We start from the raw sequence: 23,526 nt of genomic DNA on the forward strand, positions 1-23,526 counted from the left end.
GCTTGCAAGGAAAATAAATAAAACCCATGTGACTTCTTTTTGAACAATTGGTCACATGCCATGTTTGAGGCTGGCTTTGCAAAGACAGTTGACCTGTGCAGAAGTATCATTACTCACCACCTAAGTCTCTTTCTCCCTGTGTAGGCAGAGTGTTTCTAAGTGTTGATTCATTCATTTTGATACACTTCCTTCTGAGTTGGAGGTAGGCTAGCAGGAGTCTGCAGTAATCCCAGTAGGAAGTGTCTCCATCCCCCTCTGTTTATCTGTATGGCATAAAGTTCATGGGAAGGGGGATGGAACAGGCCAGATGCTGCTTGCCCTGCAGCTGCTGTTAGCAGGCCACAGCCAGTCCATACAAAAAGTTACTGAACTCCAGGACATACAAGCAACTTGTTTAGAGTCTCCATGAGCCTATGAGGGATTGCAGTTACTCTCTGTTCATGTTTAACACCGTGCCTTAGCTCCTCATTCCTGTAAATCTTGATAAAGGTTTTAAGAAGTAGAGTTGAAATAACAATATTTGAAGCAACGAAGCTAGAAGAAATGATAAAACATTGTATTTATTGCATGGATTTGACACAGAGAATTCCTCTTGTGTTGATGGAGAAGGATCTTTGAGGTGCATGTTCCTGTCAGGCATGTTTTGTGCTGTGTGACTATTTGCTCTCTTTTTCCTTGAACATCTTTTTTGCTAGAGAAACATAAATATTTATTGGTGTTAGGGTTTTTTTTTTTAATACACTAGTGTTGCTGGATTAAACAGTTCAATTAGTACAAATCTGGTTTCTCAGGTCAGTTAACAACTTTGTTCTCCCTGTCAGACCTACAGTTTTGTCTGTAAATTCCATTTTCCTGATCAGCAAAGAGGAGAGGGTGAAAAGGAACCTGAAAGCAGAACAATGGAAATACAGTTGTGTTACACAAAGGGCTGATGTAACTGAGCCTTGATTCACTGTTATTTAAAAAGACAATTAACGTCTTTAAGGGTCTGTATAACAATCTTTGCACTTAAAGAGGCAAGCACCAAGGATAAACTTTGATGAAATACAAGTTACAGCCTGAGCTAAATGCCAGTGAGAGCTGAAGGACATAAACACCTCCATTGCTAAAACTGCTCTGATCAGACAGGGAGGTTTATAGCTTTCCTCCACCATTTTATCTGTTCCAAATCACTTCAGCAGTGTGTTCCCCTTTGTGTCCCTTCCTTTGGAAATCTTTGGGTAATATCAATTATTCAATTGTTTAAGCACAATAATAGCTATCTGTTCCCCACCTCATACTGTGGCTCTTAGTCGTATGAGCTCAGTGTAGATTTCCTGACCTGGATATTTGTTCTGGCTCTGGTATTCTCATGGATAAAATTCCCAGTACAGGTGCATTATCCATGAGATCATTAATGTAGTTCCACAGCGTGGCAAGCGTGATTTCCCAAATGACTGGGGAAGTTACCAGGGCTGTAGTATGCGTGACTTGAGTGATTTATGTTGTGTCTATCCTTCAGTCAAAAGAAGGAAAAATCATTTCCATTTTTATTGCTGACTCTGTAGGAGCTCACACACGGGGTCTAAATCTTGCCAAAGGCTGCTCTGCATCACTGTTTCCTCTTGTGCAAGGCTTCACCAAAAAGGTGGTTCACAGAGTAACAAACACTGTATGCCCCAATCTGTGTTTTAGTATTGCCCCATGTAAGGCACCTCTGGCTCACTTCTCTCAGTATGTCAAGATTTGAACATTTACTCTTTGGGGTATTTCATTGTAATCACAAGACTGCTGGACCTCATAGATATGTATTAGAAATTTTCCGTGGTGATGGTGGAAATTGAATTCCAAAAGACCTCTTAACCTTACCTTACATCTAATATTATTAAATGGCTTTGGTTTATATCAACCCCGCAAAAGAGGCAAAGGGAATTTCTGTGTAATATAGCATTTTTTTTCCTGTGCTCTCTTAGGAGGTGTTTTTAACAGGCAGGTAACTGTTTCCCATGATTTCTGGGTTTGCTTGGCATGCAGCTTCATGAAGGCAGAATTAAGGCTGCTGGGATGACCTTGCTATTTCTGCAAGTTTAGGTATTTTGAAACAACATCTCACCTTTTCAACTTCATTTCTGTATTACTATTATTTTGTTATGGCAAGATTCTGATGACAGAAGAAAGAAACAAACATATTAGGTTACTGGCAATCAATTCAGGAAAGCTCTCTTAGAAAGAATACCTGTGGGGGATTCATCAAAGTGGAGTGATATTGCAATTCTTCAGTCAGCTGCAGATTGCAGCTCCTTTAGTTTTAACACAGTAATTTTAGGGATCTGTAAAGCTGAGAGCCAAGGAAAACAAGAATAAAGGCTAGAGAATGTGGCTTTGTTTTCTCATACCAAGCATTCTGGGTTGGTAAAGCACATGATGTTCCAGCCATTCTCGTCTCTCTTCCTATAACATCTCATTTGCTGAGATCCAGTGCACTATGGTTGCATTACGTGGCCTGAGCCCAGAAAAACCACAATTTCACCTTCAAAAGTACATGTCAACTAATAGCAGTCAGAAACACATTTCCAAGATACAGGGACCACAAAAATGTGTTTACTTTTCTCTTACACTTTTTAATCGTAGTTGAAATTAGCCCTCTTTTTCACTCGGACTTGCTCATGCTGCCTACGGGTATTGTGTCTGTCTTACATGAAGATGAGGAGAGTGAAATATCCAGCCCTAACCTGGTGGCAGTTCCTAGCCACCAGATTAACTTCCAGCCTCCTGCTTTCTCCAGGAGGAATAAACCCTCTACCTGTCCTCATACATGAAGACCTTTGACCCTTTCACCGTTTTTGAAGCGGTTGAATTTCCCACTCTCGAGTTATGTTTAATGTCAGATCAAAGCAGAGGGAAAGATTGCAGCTCTAACAGCTTATTCACATTCCTTAGATGTTTCCAACTGAAGTTCAGCTTGCTTTGGCAGCCCTGCTGCTGCTTCGTGTGTGGTGACCATTTCTGATGGGTTAGCAGGTCCCTCTCTGAGACCCACTGCTGCTTCTTCGCTCTGTTCATTTTCTCACTGCTTTCTCTGTTTAACGAAGGATTTATTTCTAAAATGTAGACAATAGCTGGAGCAGAGATTTTTAAATGCATCAAATATTAGCTGCTTTTGTTTTGCTTTTTTTCCCAAGTGATTGCTATGTTGTTCTTGCAACTGTTAAAAGACCATTTTGTTGATGAGAACAGAAGGCTTTTATTTATTCATAGCACTGGGAAGGATTGATCTACACAGAAAGATTAAAAAGAACTAAACATGGTCAAATTGGGAGGGGAAAATGACCAAGAAGGATGTCAGAATTAATAAGAACAAGAGTTAGTGTAGCACTGGAAGTGTGAAGTAACAGCTCACGTACATCCGCATGCAGGACTGTTCTGGACAGCAGCATTCCCTGACATTGTGATTGGGCAGGCTTCAGGGCAGTCTCCAGGGGTGGAGTCAGGAAGGCCTTGGCAAACGTTATTTGGAGCTGGTTTGCTCATGGAGCAGCACCACTGCTCCTTGGCACTGGGTGTGGGCCCGTTAACCCACAGCAATCTGTTCTCTCAGCTTCCTCCGGATGAGCCCATTGCACTGGAGCAGGGAACGTTTGAAGTGCTTTTCTGCAGAGCCGTGGGAAAGAATGGCACTCACTGTTCCCTTTCCTTTGGCAGGAGGCTTACAATGGGTTGTGGACATTTTCACTTACTTTTTTCCAGCTGAGAGCTATAGGTTCCTCTTAGCAGAGGATGCCAGAGGAGATGACTCTTTGCCCTGGCTGGTAGAGCACTGCCAGTGCTGTTTGATCCCTGTTTTGACTCCCTTCTCAATACAATCCCAAACCTTTCCTTGCCTTTCCTTCTCCAGATGTTGAACGAAGGTAGCAGTCAGGCTTCAGGTGGTGGTGGAGAATGCTATCCCTGTGTGGGGCACACAGGAGCTGAAACCACAGCATGTAGTTGCAGGGTGAGAGTTCAGATACTGCAGTACACCATGGAATTCCTTAGGCAGTGAGACAACTGTGAAAACCTGGAGCAAAGTCATCCTGCAGAACAAATAGCTAGTGAGTAAACTTAGTTCTGCCTTCCTTTTCTAACTCTGTTTCCATTGTGGGGATTCTTATGGAAAGAGATAAGCTGGGAGACCACCCTGTAGTTATCAATGAGCTCCAGGCAATGTGAAACCAGTTGTTTCTGACCTCCAGCTCTTCTGGAGTCACTGATCTTGTAGCACTGGATCTCAGAGTAGCTGTGACAGCTTGCTGAGGAAACCAGGATGTTCAGTTTTAGCCTCTTTGAAATTATAGGGAAAATAATTGCTACAGCTAAGATGCAACTTTTCCCGTGCATTGGACAAGCTCTTGAACACAATCTTTCAACTGGACAGTCTATTTCCCCTTGCTTTCTTCCAGGTTGCTGCATGGGCCTGGGTTATTTTGGTGGTTGTGAGATGGTACCTCCCAGAGGAACCATAGCTCATACAGGAAAAAGTCCTCTGTATACACCTCCAATAACATAATGACACTGAAATGTGCCCATAATTGTATCATAATACAGTGTAGCCCAAGGGGAGTATCCTGTGGCACATCAGGCAATTGTTAGCACTTTGAGATGGGCTTTATTAAACAGAGGTTTCCACATTATTATTGTTATTTTTGAGGAGCTCATTACAGACTTCTGCAGCCTGGTCTTGCCCTGGTGAAATGATCTCTGCAGTTACTCTGCCACTTTAGCCCTCACCCTTCATTCACGCTGGGATCACACGGTCCCAAATCTCTGCATGCACCACAGGGCATCTTTCAGGGCAGTCAGAGTTGTTTCCGTTTGAGAGGAGAAACTACAGAACAGAAAGAAAACTCTGGGTGAGTCGTGAAAGTAAATACCTGCAGTGTCTCTTGCTCCAGAGGAGACCACAAGTTGGGACTTGGAAAAGCAAGGGCAGCCTTTGTTTTGTTTATCGTGTGAAGGCAGATGAAACAACACTGTCAGGCTAGGAAGCAGCTAGACCACAGCAAACTAAAAATAAAGAGACAGTAAGGCTCTGCACAGCTGATGTGTCTGATGGAGCACACATACGCTGCAGTGGAGTATTTTGCCTAAAATGCTTGGGGTAGGAAAGGTGCAGGGGATACTCAGACGTGTTTCCTCTCTACTCCACTCAGAGGGATGAGACTTTATTTGTTTCAGGGACTTCCCTGCTAATGTAAAAGTCGGGAAGACATAGTCTTGCACCTATCTTTTAGGCAAGAAAGTTTGGAAATTGTGAGGACTGGATACACCTTTAGCACAGATGCATAGAAGAAAGGGCACCTGAAATCAGACACGTAGTGTCATCTACCGTGAGCTATGAAAACTTGCCAACCACACCCAGGCTGCTCAAAGCAATCTATTTGTTTATCTGACCCTGACCAATTATTATATTTTAAGTCAGATTTTACTGTGATACAGTCAGTGAGGTAAGACAGACAGGTAAGTTCTCTGCTTTAACCCAGAGCTGGATGCAGGCATTGTTGGGATAGGGGGAAGGACAGTGCAGATGCTCCTTCATCACTTCTCCTACATGTGGGCATCACTAGATGATAATGTTGGGCTGCAGTAAAGATTGCAAAAGAATGGTTGTGGTTTCCTCAACTCCCCCAGATACTCTGCCCCTCCCAACTGCTCAACCATTTCCTCACTGCTTTGGATCCACCCTGGAACAATAGCTTATTGAATAAACAACATGTCATCCAGTTGAACAGGATCTTTGGCTTGGGCCCTCGCTCAACTGAGCTCACTTGTCATCCAGCAGAGCTGCAGTGTGAGCTCTGAGGAAGCAGATGTGGGACACACTTTACTCCAGTCATGCCCCATCCACCTTCTGGCATGAGCCATTCTCTTTCCTCCCTCCACCAGGTGATGAGAAGAAGGTGCTGGAAAGCCAGCTCCCCCAGCTTTGTTGCAAGCCCACTTTTTGAGGGAATCCCTTTTGGGGCATACTGGGATCTGGGGGCCTGGCTTTTTACTCCAAAAGAAATGGGCTAGGCAACCCACCCGTTATCCTAATTATGCATTTCTTACTAATGAGCAGGGGGAGAAATGTCAGTGGGTCATTCCATGAGATAGTACATCTTCTCAGCAGCTGCTTCTTGAACAAAGCCTCGCTGTTGGCCTTCACACAAGGAGGCGTGAGGCTGGAACAACAGTCCCAGTGAGCGCGGCCGCAGCGGCAGAAGGAACAGAGTGCTCCTTTTTGAGCACAATGGCTGAGCGTGGGGCTGTCAGCTCTGGCCACTGTCCAGACCGTGGTCCTCAACCTGTCACTGCTAACTGTTAACTGCTGACAGACAGACAGCATGACAGAGGAAAGACAGGTCGTTCATTTGGAAAACTTAAAAGGCTTTTTCTTCCCGAGAGGGTTGAGTCCTTCTGGTTTCTTTTCCACAGTTCTGCCTCTCAGATGAAAGATAGCTGCCATGATAAAGAGGAGTGGGCCACTGAATTTGTGTGTGGTGCTGATAATGTTGGGCCTAAGTGATAGGCATTTTGAAGGAGTGGTCCCAGTAATCAGGAATAAAACATCCTTTATTTGGACAAATGGTTCACTTTGGTGAATTAGAGAAACTAAAGGGGACCTAGCCCTGACTGAACTTTGCTTGTTTCATCTTACAATCTGTTGTTTTGCTTTTGTTATTTCAAGATTCTGTGCAGTTGTCATCTGTACTCAGTCTTTACCTGTATAAATTAATCCCTAAATTAAGGGTCAAATTCTGCCTTCACAGCTGCTCATCTAAATCCAGCATCACCCTGTCACTGTGTCAGAAAGCAGGTTCAAGCTGCAACTTGTAATTGCATTCCCTATCAGTGCAGAAGGGTTGGCAACCTCATGTAATGTTTTCAACAGCTTACTTGCTCTCCCATAACCAGCTCTCTGCAGGCTGTAGGCGTATGTCTGCATGCAAGATGCTTGAGGGTGGAAGGACAAGGACCAGATGGTTATTAGAGCTAAGACTGAGAGAACAGATCCTTTCATGTTGCCAGCTATGTCTGTTTTGTGGGGCTACTGGAAAGACATCAAACTTGCTTCAAACTTCGTTCCTTTACTGACTTCTGTGGCAGGACATTAGTTCATATCATCAGGGCCTTTGACCTCAGAAAGCACCAGAGGAATCTGTATTCTTTAAGGGAAAGAATAACAAATCAGTGTTGCATATAATATCAATGGACCTTTTTCATTAATGGTGTGGACGATGGGATGGAGAGCATTTTCAGCCAGTTTGCAGGGTGGAAATTGAGCATATGATGAAAGGCTGCTGTTCACAGGGACCTTGACATGCTGAAGAAAGAGACTGGCAGGGACCTCATGAAGTTTCAATAAAGGCACTTGGGGAGCTCTGCATCTGTGGTGGAGTAACTCCGTTCAGCATTAAAGGCTGGGCACTGAATGAATGGAAAGCAGCTTTGCAGAAAAGGACCTGGGGATCCTCACAGACGAGCTGAACATGGGTCAGCAGTGTGACCTTGTGGTGGAGAAGGCCACCCCATACTGAGCTGTATTGAAAGATTATAGCCAGCAACCAAAAAGAAATGATTATTCTCTTCCATTCAGCATTTTTGAGACCACATCTGAAACACTGGGTCCAATTTGCCAGTAAAAGGAAAACATTGACATACTGGACCAAGGCCAGAGGAGGGCTGTCAGAACAATTAGGGTACTGGAGAACAAGAAGTGCGAGGAGAGGCTGATAAAACTGGGCTTGTTTAGCCTTAGAAGAGAACGAAACTTTAAGAAGCCTTATTTAGACTTAGAAGAGGGGATTGTGTTGCTGTCAACAGGTCTCCAGTGGGAGCGTGTGGTGACAGTAGAGCCAGACTCATGGAGTGTGATAGAATGAGAGGGAAGTGACACAAGTCACAGCACAAGAAATCCCAGTTATGTACAAAGAAAAATGTTTTCACCATGAGGGCAGTCAAATGTTGGAGCAGGACCCAGGGAGGTGGGGACACCTTTAGCCTTGGAGATATTTAAAACCCAGCTCATTAAGGCCTTGAAAAACCTGATTGAATGGGAAACACTTTGAGTAGGGGCTCGAACTTGATAATCACTGTAAGTCCCAGCATCAATTATTCTTTATGAACGAAAGAGCATCTTAGCTGCTAGTATTTGGGATGTTGCCTCCAAAAATAAAACATGGAGGGTTTTGAAATGGGTAAGGAAATGACCTTCTTAAAAGCAGACTTTAATGGTAGCTACAGTTAAAAACAGCTTCACCTTCAAGGAGACACTTCTTGACATTTCTGCACTATGAGAAAAAGAAAGTGTGTTTATTTCCACCTTTACAGGGACAATTTTTCCATAGCAACAGCATCTCATTGATGTGTCTAGCTTTCCTATTGTTTGTCAGGTATGTCTAATTTGGATGAAGTTGTTTCAGAAGCTAATTACTGACGATTCCTCACCTACAAATGTATCTTCATACAGGTGTGGACTTTGTCATCCTATTGAGTTACAAATGACTGTTCCGAGTTACTGAACACCATTCAAAAAGTAAAGGGAAAAATCATACTTTGTGTATATAACTCCAGTTGGATTAAAACATTATTTGGGTTCCTTCAATACCTTTTTAGATAGATAACAGGAGTCAGAGGAGCTCAGATTAGGGCCTATTTGAGCACTAACCTGGAGAAGAGCCTTATTAAGGACTGTGGTGTGCAAAGAGAGCTCTTATTTGCACTGAGCAAAGGCAAAGGACAGGCAGGTTTACAAAGAGAAGTAAACATATAACCAGTCAATAAATGGCCTAAACCTGCCATCTTCATTTTTAATGCTCTTTGTGCCCTGCCTACATTGGAAACTGAGACTAAAATTGTTCTTGCTGAACTGAACAGTCACAGTATCAGGGGGAATGATTCACTAAAGCAGCAAAACTTTCCAAAACTTCCAATAAGAGAATGTTTTTTCCTTATAACATAAGTAGTGGTCTGAAGTCATGGGAAGGCTCACTTAAGCTCCATGCATTTGTGTGTTTTGATCAAAACTGTGGCACTCAGCCTATTTTTCACCAAAACTTGCTATTAACAGACCCCCTGGGCCTACTCCAGGCAAACCTACCATACTGTGTGTGTTGGCACAGAGTGAAATGCCAGGAGCTGGTGCAGGGTCTAAGCCAACTCTAGGCTCCTTCTGAGGCATCAGCCTCCCACAGCTTCCTGTGCCTTCATGGCCCAAGCTCTTCAGTCAAGTTAAGGACCAGAGTTACACTTGACAAAATAAAGATGCAGAAGCAGCCCATATACTGCTTTTTATAAATTGTAGTTCATGTGAATCAACACAGACTATTATTTTAGAGAAGAAAATATCATTTTAGCATTTAAAGGGATGTATAAAGTCATGGTTGGTGGTTAGGGAAAATGATTTCAGAATTTTAGGAAATTAACCTTGATAATTGAAAGCCTCTGGCAGTGTGATCCTCTTCACTTCTGAGGCCATTGGTAAAGCAAAGCGGAACATCTGATTAACCTCTGGTTCATTTTCCAACCCGGATGAGATTCTCCAGCATCCCAGTAACATTCCTTTTGGCCTTGAACATCTTCCTTCTTTGTAATAACAAAATGAGGGTTGCAAAAAGTCTCACAAAACCTAAGGCCATCTGGAAGAAGTCTTACCTGAAGATATGTGTGGAGCTCACTTTGAAGTCTTCTGTGCATTCTGGCGGTGAGGGAGCCAGTTGCCATGGGGGGATTTTGGTTTCATGATGCACTAAGACATCAAACAAGAACTCATCAGCCCATTTCTGTAAGTAACAGCCAGTCCTCAGATAGGAGCATGTCCTGGTCTGCGCCAGCTGTGGCCAAATTTTAGTGACCTACAGTAGCAAAGCTCTTTTGCTTAGATTTCTGAAGACTTCCCTGGATTTCACGTGGCTTTAGTCTGGCCTGTGTTCTGTGATGCTTCAACAGAGCTGCAGCTTCAGCCGTTTTAGTGTCTCTTGCAGGTCGTCCTTCCCATTAGTCCTATGATCAATCCTGTATGATTCAGATCAGGATGTGGCTCACTCTGTACCACAGGAGCAGACTATGCAAGATGGTGTTTGGAAACTCCCACTTGGCTCTGCCACAGGTTTGTCTTGGCTCTCAGGAACAACACTTCACCTCAGCATATCTCAGGTTATTCATGAAAAAATCTGAATGTGGTGTCGACCCACTTCCAGAGAGCTTGAAGCTGAAAAACCCTGAGCTCCAAGAATGCAAAACCATCACTGTGAATGGCTCTTCACAGGCTGAGAGGAAGATTCAGCCAGTGAATAGAGCAGCTTATAATAAAACATCTCACCAATATTGAAAGGGATGAGGCAGAAAAATAAGCAAGGCTAAATTACAACTGTGTAGCTTTTCCTTATGTCCAAATTCTAAGCATGTGCTTTCAGAACTGCTAAGGAACAGGTTCTGTATGGAAAACAGTCAATCAGATGTCAGGTAATTACAAGCTGCTTGAGTAGTTTGGTAGTTACACATCCTTTGGCTGAATTTATCTTCAGGATTGCACTGGAAACTTGACCACTTCACTAAAAATGCAGAAAAGTTACCATGTCAGCCATTCTGAGTTATTCTAAGCCTGTGCTTTACTCCACCCTTCATCAGTATTGCTCCATGAATAGGAGTAACCTGTTCTAACCACAAGGTGAGATTTCCCAGAGCACTGAAACTGATGCTACAGAGCCTGTCCTGTGGCACTCGAGGGTTAATTTCTCTGAAGATATCGTCTGCAGATTCAGTTCATGGGGAGAGCTGTTATACCCACAGCATCTCTAATGCTGGGATTTATTCAGGGCTTGGCAGTACTCTCCAATCTGAGAATTCTTGTTTAGCTACAAAAATAAAATTTAAAAAAAAAAAATGCTGAATTGTAGATGGTACAAAGACTAATGCTCTCAACCCAGATCTCTTAAAATTGACATTCTCCATGCTGCATTTATTTTCTAGTTCTGAATTTATCCAAGACAAAGCCTGCTGGCAGATCCTGGCAGTTTTTCTAATGCTACAGAGAGGGCAGCCTGACCCATTGTGGTGCCAAGTTCATGCTCAGCTCAGCAGAGGGCTGGGGGAAGGGAGAGGAGGCCGAGGGCACTTCTGAACTGAGCCTGCCTGATACCACCTGTCCTGTTGATTACAGTCCTGTGCCTTTTCATGAACCTTTTACCTCTCCTGCCCAGATTTTGTAGAGAGCTCTTCCTGAGCTGCAAACATGCCCTTGCTGGCTGATTGTGAAGTAGCTCTCATAGCCCAAAACCAGCATACGGGTCCATGACCTTCAATAGATCAACACTTGTATCTGTGCATTGTTTACTGAACTGTAGAGCTGCCAGCCAGGATTCATTGTCTACTGTCACCCAGCTATGGTTTGAAATGAGTAATAGAGCACAGAAAGCAATACCCTGCCTGCTTGATCCTGGCTTTTTTGGTAAATATATATGTAGTGAGGAGAATTTCAGAGTTGAAGGGGGGAGATTTGCAGAGAAAAGAGTATGAAGTGGTAAAAAGCAACTGAAACAATAACTCTGAAATCAATCTCTACCAAGAAAGGACAGCAGCTTTGCTGCAAGATGGATTTAGGAGAGCTATTTTCTGCCCTGCCACTTCCCCGTGACTTCCCCCGTGCACCATCTAAATGCCACCCAGCCATGAGCCAACTGGCAGCATTTATGCTCTGGCACACTGGGGCAGGATTGGCCCACCCAGGAATGCTCCCTGCCAGGCTGGCTTCATCAGGAGGTTTTTTCCTTAATTGTGTTGCTCCCGGTCAGATCTGGTAGGATTTGAGTGAGCTACAGCTCTGTGCAAATGTACCCTGTTAAAAAAAAACCAAATTAAAAAAGCCTGCCCTTATTTCAAATAATCCACATGCTGCTCACCCATTGAGCTTGTGCAAAGTGGGTATAAAAAGCTATAGGCTCTGGGAGAGTGGTATTTCCTTCGTGCCTTGTCAGGAACAGGGACAAATCCCATCTAATGAGGGTGGCACTGCCATGTGGCAATGAGAAGGAGTGAAGCAAAAAGCGAAAATCTCTTTAACTCTGTGGGAAAGCTCCCTTTGGACAGGCTGATTGAGAACTGGAAGTGCAACCCATGGGGAGAGCTGACCCTGAATGGAGGGCCTTGGGATCTCAGGTTTGTTAGTGACCTTTTGGCAGATTAATTGGTAAAACACCTTACTGGTATCCTAGAACACGAGTCCTTCTTTTTGGAAACATTATTATTCATTTGCCAGTTGCTTTAAAAATTATATAACCAACAACCCTGTGCCAAGATTGCTTTGGAATAGAGAAATGCTGTATTCTGGTGCCAAGAATCTCACAGACTAAACAGAACCCACTGGGAGCCCTTGCTCTAGATGGGAACTCGTGTTTATTTTAACATGTAAATAAATCGGATGAAAAATGGGTCTTTTAAATTCTTTTTGTTGTTGTTATTATTGATGTGGGTCCCCAGTGGGTGGCCTGCATGGAGGGGAACCTTTTGAAGAGAGCTTGAAAGGAAGTTGTGTCCGTCTCCCAAGACATTCGTCAGCAGCATGGAGGGAGCTCTTATATGATCCAGCTTTCATCTTCTTTTCTTCGTGATGCCTAAACTACTGTAGGCAGGGAAGAATTGGGTCTGTCTTCCCCAAGATTAATGGATTTGATTGTTTTCTCAAGCACAGAACTATCCAAGGCACACGCCTGGATTTTGCAGTGTAAGTAGCTGGGATGATGCTGTGGCAGCGTGCAGGGCCAGGCTCCCTGCTCGGCCACCCGGGGCGGGGTCATGCACTTGCAGCACTCTTCAGGAGGGGAACAACCAGGAGGGTTGTGCACACTCTCAGGCAGGGCAAATGGAACCATCTTTAATAGAAGAGCAAGAAATGAATGGCTTTTGTTAGGGGAAAAAAAAAATGGAAATGTTTTCTAGTTAAACAAGCTGTCATTTAGGACTTAATAGCATGTGCGTGTTGGAGAGGCAGCCCACGTGCCAGCCGTGCTTTGGAATAAATGGGCAGGGAAGGGGAAGGGGAGTGTGCAGTTCCACTCCAGCGCTGGCCTTTTCATTGGAAATCCTGACATTTTGAATTGGTGCCCCAGCTGTTTTAAAGCTGGAACTTGGATCAGAAAGTTAATGCAAGTGGATTTTCATCCTTGTTTTTAGCTAGGAAAAAAATTACAGTTTGCACTCTGCTTTTTTAATTTATGGGAGTAAAACAGGAGAAGAAAATTATATATGTTTTTAAAACTAAAATAAAATACCAAGGCTGCTTGCCTCTTCCACTGAAGGTGAAACTCTAGCTACCATTAGCGATACCTTAAGTCATATGTGGAGAGCAGAAAAAAGCCCTTCTCTGCTCTTAGATCAGCAGCATATAGGTCAAGTGAACTTGTGAGACCCTGGATTAACTCCAGCAAAGTCCATGCATTTTTTTCTGTAGTATCTGGGCATTGATGCTGGCTCTATGTCACACCAGAATAAGTCTTTGAAGACCAACTCCGTTACTAAATAAAGTCACCTCACCAATACTTCAGGAACTTATATGCTCCTCAAGAAAGAGAGCAAAATCTCAGTGCAAAACTGCAAGAATAACTGTTAAAAATTATAGTGCCTTGTAAAAATTACTATAGGCCCTAAATAAAATCACATAGTTAGTGCTTGATTGGTGATAGTGTCTCTGACTCCTCAGAGCCACCATAAGTTGTGCTTCGCTGATTATATATCTTATATTATGTTGTGATTTTCATCCCATGGGAAAAGAGATTATACAGGAATCATTTCATTCATCAGCAAAAGAAACTCTTTTTCAGAGGAACTCAGCAGCTACTCAGCTATCTACACTGGCTTTGTGCAACATTTTCAAACCATTGATGCCAGTAGCCTGGTAGAAAAAGGTTTTTCTGTGAGCTGTCTTTTGCTTTTATGGTCTTAAGGGCTGGCTCGGAAGGTAGCACTGCAGAAGGGCCTGAGGAAGAAAGTGGAATACTGTTGTGAATGTGCTTTGTGGAAGAGGAAGTGGACTCCATATTCCTCTTTCGTGGACCTTAGCTTCACCAGCCACGCCACAGCAGCTTCCTGATTTTGTGACAGGAATGACAAAACTGCCCCACTCCAGGCAGTGTGGGAAGTGACTGTGGCATGTGCAGTTTTTCATACTGTCTTGGCCCCTTCATCTCGTGGCATCCCAGGACTTAGGTTTCTAGTCTGGCCACAGTGACTGCTGTTTGTAAATGCAGCTCCTTATTTTGCAACACAAACACTCACATGGGTTTTTTCAGCATGTTTTCATGAGTAACATAATGTTCCAGGAAGACTTTTAAGGAACTGCAGTTCAGAGACAAATTCAGCAACAGCATAAGAAATGGGCAAGTCTTCTAAAGCCAAAAGAACCACGTTTGTATCCATTAGAGAAGAATTGGCTCTTAGCATTGACAGAAACAGTTTGCCTTGTCGGCCAGAATTAACGACTGCTCTGATATGTACCAGGTCATTTTGTTTGTCATCTCTGAAGTACAGAAAAGATTTCAAATGGCTTTAGCAAGATGACTGGTTCCCTGCTCCCTAGCAATAAGGCACAAATAATTTTAGTTTAGAAAATTGACTGTTGCTTTTTTTTCCCTAACCAAGACAACAAACAATATATCTCTGTGTGCACTAGTCTAAAAATATCTCAGCTCTGCAAATGTGTCTCTGATGTGGGAGGAGAATGCTTTCAGTTTGCTGCACTCTTTGTGTGAGGCAAGTGAATAAAAACTACCCAGCAAATGCTGAAAGGAAAATGATTTTCCTAACCTTGGAAGGGAAGAAGGAAGCTGATGGACTTGTGCCTTCAGGACAAGGCTCTCTGTTGGTCAGAGAGAGACAGAATCCACCTGTGGTTCCTAGCTACATGTTTCATACATAAAACACCCAGGGTAAGAGGTCATTCTGTTGGCTACCATATCTAGTGGTTGTATAATGTGCCTGTGTGGGAAAACCCGTGTGTTCACTGCATCTCTACTGGTGGTGCTAAAGAAGGTATGCCCAGGACTACCCAGATGTTACTAAGGATAAGCATATGTTGAGCTGTATTTCAGGTTCTCAAAGAACATAAAAGTGGAAGCAGTGGTGAGAGGGGATCCTCTCCTTTTGGTTCCTGATGTGAAAGTAATCTTCCTGGGAAAGACCATAGGCCTGTGTCAAACTGGTTTTTCTTCCAGTGGAAACCAGAGCTGTGGGAGAAGAGGAGGGTGCACAGCTAAGGCTCAGTCAGGTGGACACTGAGACACTCAACCTCCAAGATTTAGCTGTAAAATAAGCACAGCAGCTGACCTAGATGGCAGCTTGATCAGAGTCAAGGGACCATGATCTATGTCCTAAATCCTAGGACAGCTTACCCTGCTTTCTTCTGGCTCAGATGTCTCTGTCCTGGTGCCTCTGCTCTCCACATGCAGCAAAATGAAGAGTAGGTACAGATGGAGGGCAGAAATTTCACAGTGCCCTCTGTGCATCAGACTTGATTCGGTTGAAGAATGGAAAAAAATTGGGGAAATCAAACCAGAACAGGCTCCCTCTCTGTGGTAAGTCTGTTCTGAGGGCAGTAAAAATGCTTTGTTGAGCAGGAATCTGCAGGATGATCTCGGAGGTGCTTCCTCTGTGTATTTGTTCTGCCAGAGGAACACTTGCTTTACATGGTACTGACAATACAGGCACAGTCTGTTGACTTTTCCAGATGTTGATTGTCCTGCTTTGAAGCTTCTTCCTGTTGTTTTAGTTGTTTGTGTGTCTGAATGGTGGATTAGATGTACTGCTTGTTAAACAAATAATTAAACATTGAGAGCTTTGAAATCCAGTATGTTTAATTAATGAGCTTTTCTCACTTGATGAAAAAGATGTGTACTTGATTCATTACAAAACAAGTATAGTTTTTCAGTAGTGAACTGTTATGACAATTTGAAGTGTTTACTAGTTCATTAATAATTTTTTCATAAAACCTTAAAAATTCACCAAGCAGAAAATCAAGGCTTCACAGAACACTTGCTGTGTTGCCTTGTGTGTTGTCTCCCACAAATTTTCCACCCATGTGCTTTCTCCAGTCTTCTCCTCTGCAAAACCATGCTGCCTTGTAGCCTGGGATTAGAGTTAATTATTACTTTTAGATCTTGCTGTACCTTGGACCAAGGTCTGTGGTGATGCCCCATGGTGCTGATGGTGTACAAGTGCAAAAACAAAAAAAAGCAGTCCTTGCTCAGAGGAGTTTCAGTGGAGCTCACACATACAGGCATCAGCTGCAATGCCTTGTGACACACTTCATTAACTGCTGCACTGGCTTCTAAAGCTGAAACACTCTGGAAAGCTGTATCTGCTGCATCTTGTGCTTTAAGTTATCTCTCCAAGTCTGAATGCATTTTGTAAAGGGCAGAGAGGAAAGCAGAGGCAGGCTGTTGCTGTCTCCCAGTCAGTGGGGTTTGGATATTGAAATGAGCTGCTGAAATGGTCCCTTCCCATCACAGTGGGCTCTCAGGATAGGTTGTGGCCACCATAGTGAGGTGCCCACCTGAGCAAGCTGCCACAAGCTCAGGAAGATCATGGGAGAGGGTTTAGGCTGGCATGTTACACCTTGTGCACCAGAAGAGCCATACACATTTCTTTCAGTGGCATCTCCCTCCCGTGGGCTCCAGACCCAGCATTGTTCCTTTGTGTGGGCCACCTGCAGAGGGAAAGCATCGATGAGAATTTTTAATTATGTGTTTTTTTCCCCTCAGCCAGACAGCTGAACAGCAAGCAGGACACCCTGTTCTCATGTCTCTCACCAGCAGCATGACCTGTGGTGGGATGAGAGCAAAAAAGGGTGAGGTAGGCTCACCTTCCCACATCACAGTATCCAACACCAGTGAGAAGTCCATTCCATCTCCAATTTTGGGCAGAAAATAGAAGCAGAGGGCTTCAGGAATAAAACAAATCTCTCCGAAAGCTAATAAACACATAATAGCTTCTTTCCCAAAAGCCATTTGGGCATTTGCTTCAAACAGACCTGTCAGATTCCAACAAGCTTATTGATTAACAAGGCAGTAAAGGAAGAGGGTCTTCAACCTGAGCTTGGCTGTGGGCTCTAACAAAAATCCTTCCTCTGCACACCACTATCTGTGCTGTAACATGCTGCTGCCCACTGCTGCTGCAGTGCCAGTGCTAAAGCAGCAAAATCATCTTTTCCGGCCTACAAGAGCTCTTTGGGAATTGAATCACACCATGCTCCAGCTCATTAAATCAAACACTCCAGCACCAAACCTTGCCAATGGCCCCCCTGCCATCATTAAGACATTTATTTCTAATGTGGGACTCTGTGGTCCTGGAGCTGCTCCTCAGCTGTGTCTGGGAATCATTGACTTCACAGTGGTGGCACTTCTCGCCTTCAACCACAGAAAACTCCTGACACTCTTCTGTTAGTACCATTGCAATTCAACATGTGTTGGTGCTGAGGGAGTGGTAAGCCTGGAATTCCTGACCTAACCCCTGGCTCTGCCTGTTCCTGAATCTCCCACCCTAAAATCTTGGAGTTACGCCTCTAGAGAGGAAAACAGATAGTGTTGATGAATCCTGAGGCAGGAGTCAAGCTCTGCATTCCTCCTAATTGTTTCTACCATCAGTTGGCCAGGGAGAACATTTCACCCTACAGTGGTGGTGTTCTCGCTACAATAAAAATGGATCCAAACCATCCCCTTCCCCCAAAGCTGGAAACATCAAAATATGTGAAAAGCCAAGATACAAATTTTGCCTGAAGAATTATTGTTCCCTAGGCAGATTTCTCCTGTCCCCTCTCTTTGTTTTATGGCTTTTCCGTAATAAATAGGGAGCAAAGGCTGAAAAACAACATGGTCCATAATTTCTGCTTTCCCATGACTATAAGCTTTAAGGAAGAGCACTGAAATTGGCAAATTTACAGCAGGATAGCTGAACTCAACATTTGACCTGCAATTCCCATTTCCTCATCTTCCATAGCAAAATGTTCCTGCTGAAGGTCTGAGGATCAGTTCAGTCCTCACCTGAGCACTCAGGGTCAGGCTCTGCTTTTGCCAGGAGGGTTGAGCACTTGGAAAGAGAAAGAAATATGGATAGTGTGTGGCTTGTGTAAAAGTTAGTGTTTAGAACAAAACCAGTGCAGGTATCCAAGGGTGGTATAGTGGTTTGGACAGGGTGTGCTGCCACACTCACCCATCCCCACAGTGCCTCTGAGGGCTGGGTGCTGAGGCACCCCACAGTGTGCAGGGACAGGCACTGCCAAGCTCTCCCCTCTGCCTAATATTCTGCTTATTTACTGCATTCTTTAGCTCTGATATGGCCCCACAGCCCCAGCAAAAAAGCATCATGCTGGTGGAGATCCAGCACAGGTCCCCTCATCAGACTGAGATTGCCTAACAAGCCCAGAGCTGGGCTGCTCATTTCTTCAGGCAGCTCCCATTTGGCTTTTACTGAAGGGAAGGGAGTGTCAAGTTGGAATGTGCTTTTTATTTACATGTTTTTCTGCATATCTCCAATCTGACCAGGATGTAACCTTTTTTGAGGCATGTGAGCCAATGTCAGCTGACAAGCCTGGCTTCTTTGGAGTGGCTTTCAAAAGCAAGCCCCACAGCATGAGACAATATGGGATTTGAGGAAGGAAGGTACTTGTAGAAGTACACATTTCCAGGGTCACAGGATTTTTCATTATAACAGACTCCCCAGAGCCCTCACACCCTCAAATACTCCTTCCCTGAACTCTCAGCTTTGTCTTCCTGTGCATCCAGTCAGTATTATTTCATCTAGAGAGATGTGTAGTTTTGGAGGGTCTATAATCACAGGTGAAGTCATGCTCTGAAGTCATGCTTTCTGACAGGACTGACTGAGTTGTTGTTCCTGACTCCAGGGTAGAGCTGCAGTCTGAACACACTCATGCCAAAAATAGAGGGAAGAATTTAATAACCATGACATATTGGGCCAGATCATGCCAGCCTTCATTCAGATTTTGTTTGAGCAAAGCGAGTTATTTTGCAGGGGCGTGTTTGGTTGGAAATGGATGCTTAGACCTCCTAATTCTAGATTGGCAACTTGTAAACATGTGGTTTGGATTCTCACTTTTAAAGACTCATGGGAAGGGTGTCTGCAATGAGCTGAGCACACACAGCCTGAAATTATCACTGAGCCACTGCACAAACACAGGGCTGGCAGAGAACCACACGAGCTGGGTGTGAAGCCAGGTATTTGTGAAAGAGTTGAACAGCTTTTGGATGCTGAGTGTGCTGTGGAGATGTGCACCAGCAGTCACAGCTCTGTGCACTGCCCCTCACACTGCCCTGTTAAAACCAGAGGTTCCTGTGGGAGTGCTGTGATGAGGAACTCATGAAGCTGTGATCCTTGGGACACTTCTCTGTTGTCTCCCTTGGTGTTGTGTCACTTGCGTGTGGAGCAGTCTCTGGTTAGTTCCAGTTGCTGGGTGAAGGTGGTTCCCCTCTCTTGCACCCACTGTTTTTGCCACTGGCACTGTGGAATCACTACAACAGATTCATTCCCAGCAAAACCCAAAGCAAATAGCTTTACATCAAGGATGAACCTGGCCTTTCATTATTAATAGCTCTAAAGGCAAAAGATCAGAGAAAAACATGTCAATATTCTTGACTGTATTGATGTTTGGTCGTGCAAATGTCTTTCATCTAATAGAAGGGGTCTGAGTTCCTCACCCTGAAGCTTTCTCAGCTGGGGGATTCAAACTTGCAATATACTCATTCACTCGAAGAAAAAGTTTGGTTTCTTGGAGGGGAAGAATGGAAAATAGTAAAATAAAAGACCACGACCTAGCAATGCCCCCTGGCTAACCTTGTGCAAGGGGCAGGGATAGCATCAGAGCAAAGACTTGCTTGGCTTTCCTGTCCCACACATGCAGACAAACTGCTACTCAGACTTTGCTCTGTGCCATGTGAGTGGGGAACAGCAGTTTAGTAGTTAAAACCAGGGTCAAAAGGGGGGTTCATTTAGTTATTAATAAAAACCCCCAAACCCCGCAGAAATTCGAGGGGGAACTTGTCACGGCATTGCACAGGTATTTCTTGGATTCCACAATCGTTACTTTGACTGTTACAAGCAGTGCCACTGTTATGTGGCAGGACATGGGGAAATTCTCCACACTGAGGGCCAAGGAGGCCATCCAGACTGGCCTCTGTCTCATCCAAAAACAGACCAAAGACTCACAGTTCCAGAGCAAGGAGTCATGGCCCATTTACAGACCCCGGGCCACGGGGGTTTGCTGTCTCTGCTTGCTCAGCTGGAGTACTGCAGAGAAGGAGAGACTAGAAGCAAGTGAGGCAGCACTGGAGAAAAAAGAAGCTGAAGTGCAGAGCTCTGTTATGGAAAATGTTCCTCTCTCTGGACTGTTCAATTCGTATTAACCTGCTACATTTGGAGTTGAATAATAGGCAGATAACACATTTGAGAACCATAAAGTGAGTGGACTGCATGTGTATAAAAGTTGTAAAAAGCTCACTTTCCATCTGTAACAAAAGTCAGTTTAAAGTTAATAGATCCTCTAGCCACACACATGGTTTCAGTTCTGGAGATTATCATGATCTGTATTTTAATTTGCTCTTCGATTTGTTTCTGGTCACTGATCCATGGAGGATGCTTGCTGCACCATATTTTGGCAGGAATTAGAGTGTGTGCATGGAAAGCAGAACTGGTAATATGTTATTTATAATTGATCAGCATGATGTGTATGGGTTTTTCTGGCAGCCAGTGTGGCTGATTGCAGCCTTCACTGCCAAAAGACCCAGCCACAGAGACCACCCGGCAGGACAGAAAAAACCAAGTTTGGGGTCCAGTTTTTCCTAGATGGAGTGAATTTAGTCCAGCTTTTTATTAGAAGTTCTGCCTAATTTGCAAGGTGATTTTTTTGGGCGGCTTACAAGAAAGTTGAGACACACTGATTTCTGCTGGTACGACCACTGCCAGCAGATGCAACTACCTTTGTGGCTGTGTCAGCAGTGCTTTTCTTTGCTGAACACTGGAAGGGAAGCCATCCAGCACGTCAACAATTATCAGGCACTTCACCTCCTTTAACAAGTCATTGCCCCTTTGTGTCTATAAATGTGCCTCAGTGCCCACTGGAGAAGGCCTAAGGAGACACCCAGCAGGAAGGAGATGTTTGAGACTCCCTACACTCTATCCCATAGGGGTGGGATGAGTTTTCCCCTTCACAATTTTCCTTAACAACCTGCATGGAACAGAACCAAGCAGAGGGGCTATTTCTAAGGATGAATCCTATTTGTGACAGACAATAACATGCATGTGTGGTCAGGTAAACATGCAAACTGCTTCCCCAGGGTGGTATTAATTTCAAGCCTTTGTAAGCTCCAAACTGCCTGGGGGTGTGTTGGTGGTGATGCGGCTCCACCTCTGCCAGGGATGCCACTGTTCCCATGGCAACTCACCATCTCCTGTTTTGATCTTCCTCCTCCCTTCCATTAGGCAAGATAATTCCCAGATACAGAGTGAGGAAACAGTGTCCAGGTGCAGGACAGTGTGCATTAACACTTGTTTAGGAGGAAGATGCCACTGCAGGCTGTTGCAACCTCCATCACTTGACCCTTTACCTCCTACAGAGGAGGTTTCCAGCCCATGCAGTGCTCCAGGGTATCATGAGAAAAAGCAGGACTGTGAAGCTTATGCATATCCAGGCCCTGGAAAAGGCAGTGTCCATGGTCCATTAAGTTTATAGCAACTGTATCTAGTCTTCAGAATCTTTCTGTTTCTTGCCAAGATGCTACACAGCAGTTACAGCTGTACAGTGAGCCACCAGACCCAAGAGGATATGATCCCTGAGGCAAACCCCATTTCCCAGCATGCAGTGACCCATCAGCAAGGCAAGACTGCCCTTTGTCACCCTGATGTTGGAGGTTGCAAGAGGTAGATCGGTACTCTTCGCTCTGAAGAGCAGGTAGAAACATGGAGGAATAGAAGTCCAAATTTAAGGCTCCTTACAACCCCTTGGTATTCTATGATGCTATGATTTTTTTTTAAAAAGTCAGATCATGGACAGTATGGCACTTGACAGCTCTGTGCAGTTTCCTTTGCATTTCTGCAGCACTTTTTCTGTTGAGACATGACTGCAGGGGAAGGTGAAGTTAGGACAGCAACAGTCCAACAGGCTTATTTCTGCCAGGTCCTTTCTTGACTGTAACCACTGCTTCAAATGACTTATCTGTGTGCTCTCCTTTTCCCCTGCAGTTGGCCATGGGCAGAGCGAGGGTGATCGTATGGTTGTCTCAGATTTCCACGTCTTCATCAGGGACAGCTTGCAGCACATTGATCTCATGAAGAAAGAGCACCCTGAGCTGCCCGTTCTCATCCTGGGGCACTCCATGGTAAGCACCTGCCCCTACCCCTCCCAGCAGTACCCAGGATGTGTGTCATAGTCCAGTGGTACTCGTGTGGGTAGCAGGAAATAATTCATTCCACAGCAGGAAAACAAAACTACAAGGAACCTTCCCTTCCACTTAATTCACTGACTGATTTGCCAGCATGCTATAACCCTGAGATCTGCCTTGAGTAAAGCCAGTCCTTAACTTTTCTGCCCCCACCGTGGCCCTAATTAGTGCCATTTGCCACAAGGAGGTGTTTTTTAACAGGACCATTCATTCCCATGGCTATGTGGTAAGTCACACCAGCTCCCTGCAGTATCGGGCTTCCCCTTTCATTTTAACCAGTAACCAGGAGGTTAAGCCCTCCAAAGCTTTGTGAGCAGCGTGGATGCAAGCACGAAAATACCCTGTAGCCTCATTCTGTTAAACAACCTAACGGGAAAATGTACCAGGGATTAAGGCTGCAAAAACAAAGGCACTGATTTGGTGAACAGATCTGAAGCCTGATTCTGACAGCACGGGCCAAATCCCTTTATTCAAGCTAACAGTATTCCCACTGATGTCATTGATCTGCCCTCCCTGCCTTCCCAGAGGAGAGGAAAATGAATAAGTACTTTGGGATTCAGTCCATGCTCAGACAAGTAAGTGTTCTTGCATAAGAAGGCATGGCATGCTCTGAAGGGCTCCCGTGCTCCAAAGCCGCTGTAACAAGGAGCTAATTTCCCAGTGAGGTCTTTGAGATGCTTCTTGCTGCTGCACCGTTTAACAAGCTCCTGGTTCTCCAGCAGCATGGAATTTCACCAAATATTTCCCTTGGCAACTAATCCTCTGCAAACTTTCCCAAGAAAGCCCACCAGATCCCTTCCATGCCCACCCCTTGCCATCAGCCCCTGTCCTTGTGTGGGATGGCTCAGCCTGGCTGGCGTTCAGCTCCGGACCATGGGCTGGGTGTTTGCTGCCAGGCCCTGGGCACAGCACTGTGGGGCCAGAGGGGCTGGGGACACTGAGGAGGAGAATATTTAACTCCCATTAATTAGTGAAGATTTTCGCATGCCGATGGCAGCATTGCTGTTGCCCAGGTTACCAGGGGCACGGCACAGAGCAAGCCTGGCTTCACGGCATCTTCCCGATGCAGCACCAGTCTGTCAAGCTGATA

The 23,526-nt window shown here is 44.6% G+C and overlaps 1 protein-coding gene across 1 annotated transcript in view; it reads left to right on the top strand.

Moving 5' to 3' along the window:
* The window catches only part of MGLL (monoglyceride lipase), a 60,920-nt gene that overhangs the window by 22,212 nt on the left and 15,182 nt on the right, over positions 1 to 23,526 (top strand). The window contains exon 4 of the mRNA XM_082288976.1: positions 22,237 to 22,373. Within this exon, the coding sequence (XP_082145102.1) occupies positions 22,237 to 22,373 (137 nt within the window). The remainder of the gene's footprint in view (positions 1 to 22,236; positions 22,374 to 23,526) is intronic.

Source organism: Coloeus monedula, assembly GCF_965178545.1.
Source record: "Coloeus monedula genome assembly, chromosome: 11".
Lineage (NCBI taxonomy): Eukaryota > Metazoa > Chordata > Aves > Passeriformes > Corvidae > Coloeus > Coloeus monedula.